The following is an 11,792-nucleotide window of genomic DNA, read 5'->3' on the forward strand; positions in this document are numbered from 1 at the left end:
AAGAAGAGATCAGGTGACCTGCTCAGGTGACTCAGCAGCACTTCCTCTTCCTGTCACACAACCTACTCACCTACTCTGACCAGGTACATCTCTGGCTTGGTGACATTACACAGGTACTGTCTGGTGGGCGGGGTCTGGGCCACTCTGGGCGTAGTGACTGGGGGGGCTCTGGTCAGGCTGATGGCAGTGATCTGGGTGGTGGTGGTGGTGATGGCGGTGGTCGTGGTCGTCGCCTTGGTGGTGGTGATCCTGGTGGGTGTAGCCTTCACTGGCTTATCTGTGACCACTGCAGGCCTCTCCGGTCTGTCAGGACGGGTGGGCGGTCCTAGTGGGGGAGGGGGAGGCACCCGGCCGGTATTGTTGGAAGGGGGACGCGGAGGGTGTTGGCCCGGGACGTGGTCTTTGGGTTTGGAAGGAGAAGGAGTCGAAGGGGCCCTGACGGTGGTGGAGGGTGGAGATGGCTCCTCTTCATCCTCACCTGTAAGAGTAGGTGAGAGGGTGAGGGGAGGGGTGGGTCCCTCTGGGGGACGCTTGGGCTCCCTACCTGGAGGAGGACCAGAGCTCGGGGACGGAGATGGGGATGAAGGGGGGAGGTGGGTTTGGGTTGTTGTGGGAGTGATGGGGGGTTTGGAGTCGGTCCGGTTGACCCAGTCCTTTTCCCTGTCTCTGTCCCTGTCCCGCTCCCTGTCCCTGTCCTGGTCTCTGTCCCTGTCCCTGTCCCTGTCCCGCTCCCGCTCACGTTCCCGTTCCCTCTCCCGGGCCAGCAGGTTGGTGTAGTACTCCATACTGTTCATGTCCGGCAGCAGCAGTTCCGTCGGCTCTAGGGGCATCATGTCTTCGAGGTCGTAGTCCTCGTCCCAGTTGGGGAAGACATCTGGATGGGTGGGGCGAGTGTGCAGGGTGATGCTGGGGGTGGAGGAGGAGGGTGAAAGAGGAAGGCGGGAAGATAGGGGGATGGTGGGACGAGCGGGGAAGGCAGTGTCGTAGGAGACCCAGTCTCCCCCTATGTCGTCGTAGGGGTGGTTGGGCAGCGGTGTGGCCAGGGCCAGCTCCTCGCCGTCAGGCACCATGAAGGACAGAGTCTCCAGGTAGTCTCCAGAGCCCCAGGCCTCCTCCAGGGAGGGGCCCTGCTCCCAGGGGGGAGGTGGGGTGAGGGTGGGCTGGGTGTGTGGGGGCAGGGGTGGGGGAAGGCTGGGGGACAGGAGGTCTGGAGGTCTCAGCAGGAGGTGGATCCCCTGAGCACCAGAGTCTGAGTCCTCTGCTGAGCCTGCGCCACCGCTGTTACCATGGTAACCGGACTCTGATAGGGGGCTGGCGGCCGGAGGTCTGATAAGGGAGGAGGAGGGTAATGACGGATGCGATGAAGACTCCATCGTCCTGTTGAAGTCCAGCACACCTGTGAGACAAAGACAGGGATTAAATATCTCTACATTAAAGACTGTCCCGGATGAACACCAAGGACCCTGACCAACACTTAGGACCCAGACCAACACTGAAGACCCTGACCAACAATGAGGACCCTGAAAAACACTGAGGACCCTGACCAACACTTAGGACCCAGACCAACACTGAAGACCCTGACCAACACCAGGGGACTGGTGAGGAAGGCGGGGACCAGGCACTGAGGACCCTGACCCAGTCTCCCTGACCCAGCACTGGAGGACCCTGACCTGACCAACACTGAGGACCCTGACCAACACTTAGGAACCTGACCAACACTGAGGACCCTGACCAACACTGAGGACCCTGACCAACACTGAGGACTCTGACCAACACTGAAGACCCTGACCAACACTGAGGACCCTGACCAACACTTAGGAACCTGACCAACACTGAGGACCCTGACCAACACTTAGGAACCTGACCAACACTGAGGACCCTGACCAACACTGAGGACCCTGACCAACACTGAGGACTCTGACCAACACTTAGGAACCTGACCAACACTGAGGAACCTGACCAACACTGAGGACTCTGAAAAACACTGAGGACCCTGACCAACACTGAGGACCTTGACCAACACTTAGGACTCTGAAAAACACTGAGGACCCTGACCAACACTGAGGACTCTGAAAAACACTGAGGACCCTGACCAACACTGAGGACCTTGACCAACACTTAGGACTCTGAAAAACACTGAGGACCCTGACCAACACTGAGGACTCTGAAAAACACTGAGGACCCTGACCAACACTTAGGAACCTGACCAACACTGAGGACCCTGACCAACACTGAGGACCTTGACCAACACTGAGGACTCTGACCAACACTTAGGAACCTGACCAACACTGAGGACTCTGAAAAACACTGAGGACCCTGACCAACACTGAGGACCTTGACCAACACTGAGGACCCTGACCAACACTGAGGACTCTGAAAAACACTGAGGACTCTGAAAAACACTGAGGACCCTGACCAACACTGAGGACCTTGACCAACACTGAGGACCCTGACCAACACTGAGGACTCTGAAAAACACTGAGTACTCTGAAAAACACTGAGGACCCTGACCAACACTGAGGACTCTGAAAAACACTGAGGACCCTGACCAACACTGAGGACTCTGAAAAACACTGAGGACCCTGACCAACACTGAGGACCTTGACCAACACTGAGGACCCTGACCAACACTGAGGACTCTGAAAAACACTGAGTACTCTGAAAAACACTGAGGACCCTGACCAACACTTAGGACTCTGACCAACACTGAGGACCCTGACCAACACTGAGGACTCTGAACAACACTGAGGACCCTGACCAACACTGAGGAACCTGACCAACACTGAGGACCCTGACCAACACTTAGGACCCTGACCAACACTTAGGACACTGACCAACACTGAGGACTCTGACCAAGACTGAGGACTCTGAAAAACACTGAGGACCCTGACCAACACTGAGGAACCTGACCAACACTGAGGACTCTGAGCAACACTGAGGACTCTGAACAACACTTAGGACCTTGACCAACACTGAGGACCCTGACCAACACTGAGGACTCTGACCAACACTGAGGACTCTGAACAACACTTAGGACCTTGACCAACACTGAGGACCCTGACCAACACTGAGGAACCTGACCAACACTGAGGACTCTGACCAACACTTAGGACCTTGACCAACACTTAGGACCTTGACCAACACTGAGGAACCTGATCAACACTTAGGACATTGACCAACACTGAGGAACCTGACCAACACTGAGGAACCTGACCAACACTGAGGACCCTGACCAACACTGAGGACTCTGAACAACACTGAGGACTCTGAACAACACTGAGGACCCTGACCAACACTGAGGACTCTGAACAACACTGAGGACCCTGACCAACACTGAGGACTCTGAACAACACTGAGGACTCTGAACAACACTGAGGACCTTGACCAACACTTAGGACCTTGACCAACACTGAGGACTCTGAACAACACTGAGGACCCTGACCAACACTGAGGACTCTGAACAACACTGAGGACCCTGACCAACACTGAGGACTCTGAACAACACTTAGGACCTTGTCCAACACTGAGGACCCTGACCAACACTGAGGACCCTGACCAATGATGAAGACCCAGATGAGATGTTGAACCGCCTCAACATGAAGGAGCAGCGGCTCTACTTCGAGCTTCCTCCAGATGTCTGACTCCTCCCCCTATCTCTAAGGCTGAGCCCAGACACCCTACAGAGGAAACTCAATTCAGATGTATCTGTGACCTCATTCTTTCAGCCACTACCCAGAGGTCATGACCATAGGTGAGGGTTGGGACGGAGATGAACCAGGAAATCAAAAGCTTTGCCCTCTGGCTCAGCTCTCTCTAAACCACGGTGGTCCGGCGCAGCGCCCACATCACTGCGGATGCTGCACCAAACCACCGATTTACCTCATGCTCCATTTTAACAGAACACGTTCAGCTTCAAAAAGCAGAGATGAAATTCTGGGGTCGCCAAACCAGACCCCTTCCTCCCCCCGGCTGCACCTTCAGTTCCTGTCCATGAATATAACAAACAGGATCAGAGACAAGGGAAGATGCTGAAAGAGGAACAACACCCACTGAGAACATGTCTGACATTGTGCTTAGTATTCAGACACAGCTCTCAGTTTGGTTATACAGGGACAGGATGGCTCATATAATGACCCCCGTACCCTGTAATCCTGCAGTACCCCCCAAAGGACTCCCTGGTTTGTAAGCTTTGTCCAAGTCCACAAAACATACGTAGACTGGATGGACAAACTCCCAGGACCCCTCTGTTCCACAACCAGGACAGAGTCCACACTGCTCCTCCTGAAGGTTGGAGCCTCCTCTCCAGAATAAACTGTCCTATAGAGGCTGATCAGTGAGACGCTCCGACAGCAGCAGCATACCTCTTCCTTCCTCACAGAGGACATGACAAAACAAAACTCAGGAGATAAATAAAGAGTAGAAGAAGAACAAAACGGTGAAACTGAAAATGAGGCCAGAGTTTGGGACACATAAAGATAAATCTGTAATAAAACAACATCAGTATTTCCTGTTAATATGAATCTGAGCTGATCAGTGTTCAGATGGTCACATGACTCGTCACACAGCGACCTCCTTCTTCTTCTCTGCCTCTTTTTTCTGTCTCCTCTGCAGTCTCTTTAAACCTATTTGTCTTTGTGTCATCACACACATACACACACGCACACACACACACAGCCTTCACTGAGCCTCTCTCATGTGCTGCCGGCCTTGTTGCCGTGGTGACGCAGTGCTTTGCGGCAGCATCACGTGCTGAATGGAGACGAGTCATTGGTATTCAGGAGGCGACGCCCTCAAATACACAGAGAGATGATGATGATGATGGATGGATGGATGGATAATAGATAGATGATATCGAGCACAAACAATATAATAAAAATATTTAAAGATATATATATCGTTTGAAGAATCTGTCTGACATGACAGCGCACTGCAGGACTGTTATCTCCTGGCTGAACATGTGATTTAAATATCAGATGAATTAATGTGGTTAATTATTATCATTAGGATTAAAGTGCACGTCTTCACATAAGTAAAGTTAATTAAGATTGTAAACCTGCAGGCAACTCATCGACTAATGGACCTAAATGATAACTGTTGGTCCACTGGGAAAATTCTTAGTTGGGGGGGCAGGGGCCTCATAGGAACTCTACATACATCCACATACTGCACCGACATGTTCTCAGTCCATCTCATCAAACACTGCTGCTTCCTCAGCCGACCTACACATCAAACTGTGACTATCTGATTCCCTCTGCATCAGTTGTTGACCTTCTGGGACGCCGTGTCAACTTCAGCCTGTTACATGCATTGTCTGTTTTCAAAATACGCTTCTGTTTTCACAGGAAATGTACAGTTTGATACAGTCTCTTTCAAAATAAAAGCACTATGTTGGTACAACACCACCAACTGATGTTTTTTTCTTTCAACACACACGTGGTTACATTTAGCCAACACACACACGTGGTTACGTTTAGCCAACACACACACGTGGTTACGTTTAGCCAACACACACACACGTGGTTACGTTTAGCCAACACACACACGTGGTTACATTTAGCCAACACACACACACGTGGTCACATTTAGCCAACACACACCGCGTGGTTATGTTTGCCAACACACACGATGGTTACGTTTAACCAACACACGTGGTTACATTGGATGGATAGATAATAGATAGATGATGTTACATTTAAAAATATTTGGTTATATATCGTTTGAAGAATGTGGTTACATGACACACACTGCAGGACGTTTATCCAACACTGGCTGAACATGTGATTTAAACACAGATGAATTAATTGGTTTAGCCATTATTATCACGTGGTTACGTTTAAAGTCCACACACTTCACATAAGTTACGTTAATTAAGATTGTAACACACACTGCAGGCAACTCATCGACTAATGGACACACACACGTGGTCACATGTTGGTCCAACACACACACGTGGTTAGTTGGGGGCAGCCTCATGGTTACATTTAGCCACACACACATACTGCCAACACATGCGTGGTTACATCCATCTCATCAACACACACTGCTGGTTACATTCCTCAGCCAACACACATCAAACTGTGACTATGTGATTCCAACACATCAGTTGTTGACCTTACGTTTAGCCAACACACACAGCCTGTTACATGCATTGTCTGTTTTCACACACACGCTTCTGTTTTCACAGGAAATGTACAGGTTACATTTAAAATAACACACATGTGGTTACATTTAGCCAACACACAACTGTGTTACATTTCAACACACACACATGGCTACGTAAAGCCAACACACACATGCTTACGTTTAGCCAACACACACGTGGTTATGGTTAGCCTACACACACACGTGGTTACATTTAGCCAACACACACACACGTGGTTACATTTAGCCAACACACACACGTGGTTACGTTTAGCCAACACACACACGTGGTTACATTTAGCCAACACACACACGTGGTTACATTTAGCCAACACACACACGTGGTTACATTTAGCCAACACACACACGTGGTTACATTTAGCCAACACACACACGTGGTTACGTTTAGCCAACACACACACGTGGTTACTTTTAGCCAACACACACACGTGGTTACATTTAGCCAACACACACACGTGGTTACATTTAGCCGACACACACATGTGGTTACATTTAGCCAACACACACACGTGGTTACGTTTAGCCAACACACACACGTGGTTACGTTTAGCCAACACACACACGTGGTTACATTTAGCCAACACACACACGTGGTTACATTTAGCCAACACACACACACGTGGTTACATTTAGCCAACACACACATGTGGTTACGTTTAGCCAACACACACACACGTGGTTACATTTAGCCAACACACACGTGGTTACATTTAGCCAACACACACATGTGGTTACGTTTAGCCAACACACACACACGTGGTTACATTTAGCCAACACACACATGTGGTTACGTTTAGCCGACACACACACACATGGTTACATTTAGCCAACACACACACGTGGTTACATTTAGCCAACACACACACGTGGTTACATTTAGCCAACACACACATGTGGTTACGTTTAGCCAACACACACACACGTGGTTACATTTAGCCAACACACACACGTGGTTACATTTAGCCAACACACACATGTGGTTACGTTTAGCCAACACACACACATGTGGTTACATTTAGCCAACACACACACGTGGTTACATTTAGCCAACACACACATGTGGTTACGTTTAGCCAATACACACACACACACACGTGGTTACGTTTAGCCAACACACACATGTGGTTACGTTTAGCCAACACACACACGTGGTTACATTTAGCCAACACACACATGTGGTTACGTTTAGCCAACACACACACACGTGGTTACATTTAGCCAACACACACATGTGGTTACATTTAGCCAACACACACATGTGGTTACATTTAGCCAACACACACACGTGGTTACGTTTAGCCAACACACACACGTGGTTACATTTAGCCAACACACACACGTGGTTACGTTTAGCCAACACACACGTGGTTACATTTAGCCAACACACACACGTGGTTACGTTTAGCCAACACACACACGTGGTTACATTTAGCCAACACACACACGTGGTTACGTTTAGCCAACACACAAACGTGGTTACATTTAGCCAACACACACACGTGGTTACGTTTAGCCAACACACACACGTGGTTACGTTTAGCCAACACACACACGTGGTTACATTTAGCCAACACACACACGTGGTTACATTTAGCCAACACACACACGTGGTAACGTTTAGTCAACACACACAAATGTGGTTACGTTTAGCCAACACACACACGTGGAACATTAACATTTAAAGAACATCCAGATGGAACTGTTGATAGGAGCAGCGTTCACTGAAGGTTCTATTTTCAGCCTGAAATAACATCACATCAACACAAAGAGCTCCGAGCTAGCATACCCCTGAGACAGAGTCTGCGTTCACACAGGACTGTGTGTGTGTGTGTGTGTGTGTGTGTGTGTGTCACAGCAGCCAATAACAGCACAGGCAAACTTCACATCTTCTTATAAGGAACTTCCTGTTTCCTGCAGGTAGCTCAGAGGTCAGAGGTCACACAACAACTACTATGACCAAAAGTATGTGAATGTCCTGCGTCTGAGTTCTTTAACCGTCAGACCTGATGTGCTGTTTTTCTCTCTGATGTGTTACTCCAGAAACACTGAAGCCTACGTTTCCCATGATGCACTTGTGTGGTGTATTTCATCAGAGTCAGAGGAGGACTAACCAGGACAACTTACCTGCAGCAGGTGAGCTTGATGTCACCATGGAAACCAGCATGCCGGCCACCAGCAGGATCCCACCGAGTGTGCGTCTGCACGCTGAGGTTCTGGGCTCCATCCTGCTCCTGGTCCTGGTCTTGGAGGTAGGGCCCGGCGGGATTACAGGGTCCATCGTCCTCAAAGGGCCGCCACTCTGATCCCAGTACAGAGAGCCGAGGGCTCGTCAGGAGGACCTGGACCACAAGAGGGACAGTCAGCTCAGGGTTCAGGTCTCTGAGGGAATACTGACTTGATTTGATTTAATCAGACACAAGAGGAACCACAGAGAACATGGAGGACACGGAGGACACGAAGGACATGGAGGACACGGAGGACACGAAGGACACGGAGGACACGGAGAACATGGAGGACACGAAGGACACGGAGGACACGGAAGACACGGAGGACACGGAGAACATGGAAGACACGGAGAACATGGAAGACATGGAGTCCTGTTCTCTGGAGTTTTGACTTTGACTCATTAAACCAACAGACATGTGAAACGATGCCTTCAGGTTCAAACTCTAGCTGCAGTAACACACAGACACTTTGGAAACATTCTGTGATATAAATTATTAAAGTGACAAAAATAAATGAAACTTATGATATAATCAGCTGTTCTTCAGTCCATCAGATACATTTTACTGCTGTTAATAAAAATGTGATGAACAGACTGGAACTTTATTAATTAAAACACATGTTGACCCAGATTTAAAAACAGGAAACACATCACTGTTTTATCACAATCTCAACACATTTAAAATCACAATAATATCGTACTGTGATAAAATGTTATTGTGAAGAACCGTTTACATTTATCACACAAACAGCCTCAGTCAATTCATATATATATACATACATATATCTATCTATCTATCTATCTATCTATCTATCTAGATAGATAGATAGATAGATATATACATACGGTATAATTTTGACAAACTGAGATGATGATTATGTTTTATAGATCAAACAGTAAACAAATAATCTCTAAAATGATCTGATTGATGAAAATAATTAATAAAATTAATGATAAATGAGCTGCAGTCTGGTCTGACTGAAGTATTAATACTGACTGCAGAAACTTTCACTGCATCATCATCATCATCACTTTTCATTTAGAACAAATTTCACCCACCCCAACACACACACACACACACACACACACACACACACACACACACACACACTGAGCGGGGCCCTGTTCAGCTGTGTTCCGGCCCTGCTGCTCTGCCTCACCGTGTCCAGGCCGCTCACACCTCCGCCGGCCCTGCACGGCTCGGCTCGGCTCGGCTCTGTTCAGCTCAGCTCACACTGACCCCATTACCGGACAGGCAGCCCTCTAACACCTCCCGGCCTGTCTCCGGTCTGTCTCCGGTCTATGCTCCGCGAACACACCGGACATAGCGGCTGCTCTCATCCCGCCCCACAGTCCTCGTCCCGGGTTACAGCTGCCCTAGTTACCGGCTCCGGTCCGGTCCGGTGCTGTTGACCGTGCTCATGCTGCTCAGCCCGGGAGCCGCCTCCCTCCTGTCGGTGAGCCGCAGCTGGAGCCTCCATGCTGCTTCACACCGACACCGAGCACCGGCGCTGCGGACCAGATCCGCAGCCGCCCCCCTCATCCTCCTCCACACCGTTAACACACACGCATCATACTGACAGGGAGCCGAGCCGAGCCGGGCCGGGCCGGGCCGTCGGTACCGGCTCATTCAGATCAGACCTACCTGCCATCCTGGAGATGCGGTTCGGGCGCGTCACGCCTCTGCCTCAGCCGCGCGGCGCGCTCCCTGCGCGGGGAAGGAGGAGGCGGAGAGTCCCTGCAGAATCACACCTTCCTCCTCCTCCTCCTCCTCCTCCTCCTCTCTGTGTCCGCAGTCTTCTTCACCTCCACATGCCTTCCTCTTCCTTACGGGAATCAAATACGGACTGAGCCTCCAGAGCCTCCGTCACATCCACAGCACGGCCCGGTGTCGGTGTCGGTACCAGTCCAACCCGGCTCCGCCTCCCGCCGCCGCCGCTGCCGCTGCTGCTGCTGAGCGTCAAATGATCCAAATCTACAATTCAAACGACATCTTGTTTTCCTCCTCCTCCTCCTCCTCCCCCTCCTCACACACAGACACAGAGCTGAACCAGGATCAGACCTGCTGGATCAGGACCGACAGGACCGGGACCATCAGAACCAGCAGTGCGTTTCTGACCTGCAGAGTGTGAAACACCGAACCAGCCAATCACCTGTGACCTGTGACATCATCAGTCATCAAAACAAAAATCTGTCACAGTTTGATCATCATCAACAATTATCATTAATATCATCAATAACTCCTCTTCATCATCATCATCATCATCATCAATCTACGGTGTCCCAGACGAGCCTCTTCCTCCAGCTGCAGTCTGTGACTCTGTAGCGCCCCCACAGGAGTAAAACTCACAACATCAGGTGGCTTCACTGGTAACAGGATTTTTGCACCTGCTCGAATCGACGTCACACCTGAGATTCAGCTCGTTAAACGTTAAATACGAACACCGTGCGTACTCTGTGTTTATGTCGTCTGTGTTTCTGAATGTTTACAGATGAAACAGAGCCGGAGATCGTGGAGGCGTTGAAGCTCAGGTAAAGCGAGAAAACGATCTGTAATAAAATATTAAATGTCTCTGTGCACATGTCGGCATGTGGTTAATGACCTCACTGCTGTCTACAACACTGCCTCTTTTCAAAGGTCTAATATCATGACCTCCTCCTTCATCACCTCGTTTGTTGGTGTCTTAAAATTCTGACTCTGCCCTGTGCTGCCATCTGTTGGCTGTATCTAAGACATCATAAAGGACACGTGGACATGTGAGGACAGTGAGGTTTAGGATGGGAGAATAACTGACGTCTCGTTTCCTCTCTGTGTCTGTAGATCTGTAAAGATACAGATGATGCCCCTAGTGTCCAAAACAAGGAAGTGCATGTCTTTACAGGTGGGTAGACACCTGACAGAATCACCTGTGGCTGTGGGGGAGGGGCTAATTTAGTCCGTGTTTCACCATCCTGTAGTGTGAAACATTACCAGGACAGAAACAGGACCAATACAACAGTGACGATCAACAGGAAGCTGAGCTGAAGGAAACATCCTGATAGCTAGTTAGCTTAGCTGTTAGCTTAGCTAGCACACTGTCATATGGTGTCTCTGAAATCCTCTGCTAACGTTTGTTTTTTTGACGTAAATTCTAGACAGAAATATTCCAGAGGAGGAGGAGGAGGGGACGTTGACTCAACGCAGAGGTTTAAATCCTGCTGTAGCCTCTGTGTAGACACTCCCCCCCCCCCCATGCTATAGTCTAACATGCACCTCCTCAGAAATGTAACCACACGTCACGGCAAGGCAGACTTCCTGTTTTTTCATTGTAAGTGAAAACAAACTAAATTTTAAATCGTTTCACAGAGAAGAAACAATGACGAAGACTAAATCCTCCACACTGTAACATCCAAGTCCTGTGTGTGA

The 11,792-nt window shown here is 49.5% G+C and overlaps 1 protein-coding gene across 2 annotated transcripts in view; it reads right to left on the reverse strand.

Moving 5' to 3' along the window:
• Nucleotides 1-10,523, reverse strand: part of si:dkeyp-27e10.3 (UPF0606 protein KIAA1549) — a 29,873-nt gene extending 19,350 nt beyond the window's left edge. For both annotated transcript variants that reach the window (XM_049567398.1, XM_049567397.1), the window contains exons 1-3: nucleotides 10,032-10,523; nucleotides 8,287-8,501; nucleotides 71-1,396 (exon numbers count right to left, since the gene is read on the reverse strand). In XM_049567398.1, coding sequence (XP_049423355.1) covers nucleotides 71-1,396; nucleotides 8,287-8,440 — 1,480 coding nt within the window. In that variant the 5' untranslated portion in view covers nucleotides 8,441-8,501; nucleotides 10,032-10,523. The remainder of the gene's footprint in view (nucleotides 1-70; nucleotides 1,397-8,286; nucleotides 8,502-10,031) is intronic.
• Between the last annotated feature and the right edge of the window lie 1,269 nt (nucleotides 10,524-11,792).

The sequence above is a fragment of the Epinephelus fuscoguttatus genome, linkage group LG22 (assembly GCF_011397635.1).
Source record: "Epinephelus fuscoguttatus linkage group LG22, E.fuscoguttatus.final_Chr_v1".
Classification (NCBI taxonomy): Eukaryota; Metazoa; Chordata; class Actinopteri; order Perciformes; family Serranidae; genus Epinephelus; species Epinephelus fuscoguttatus.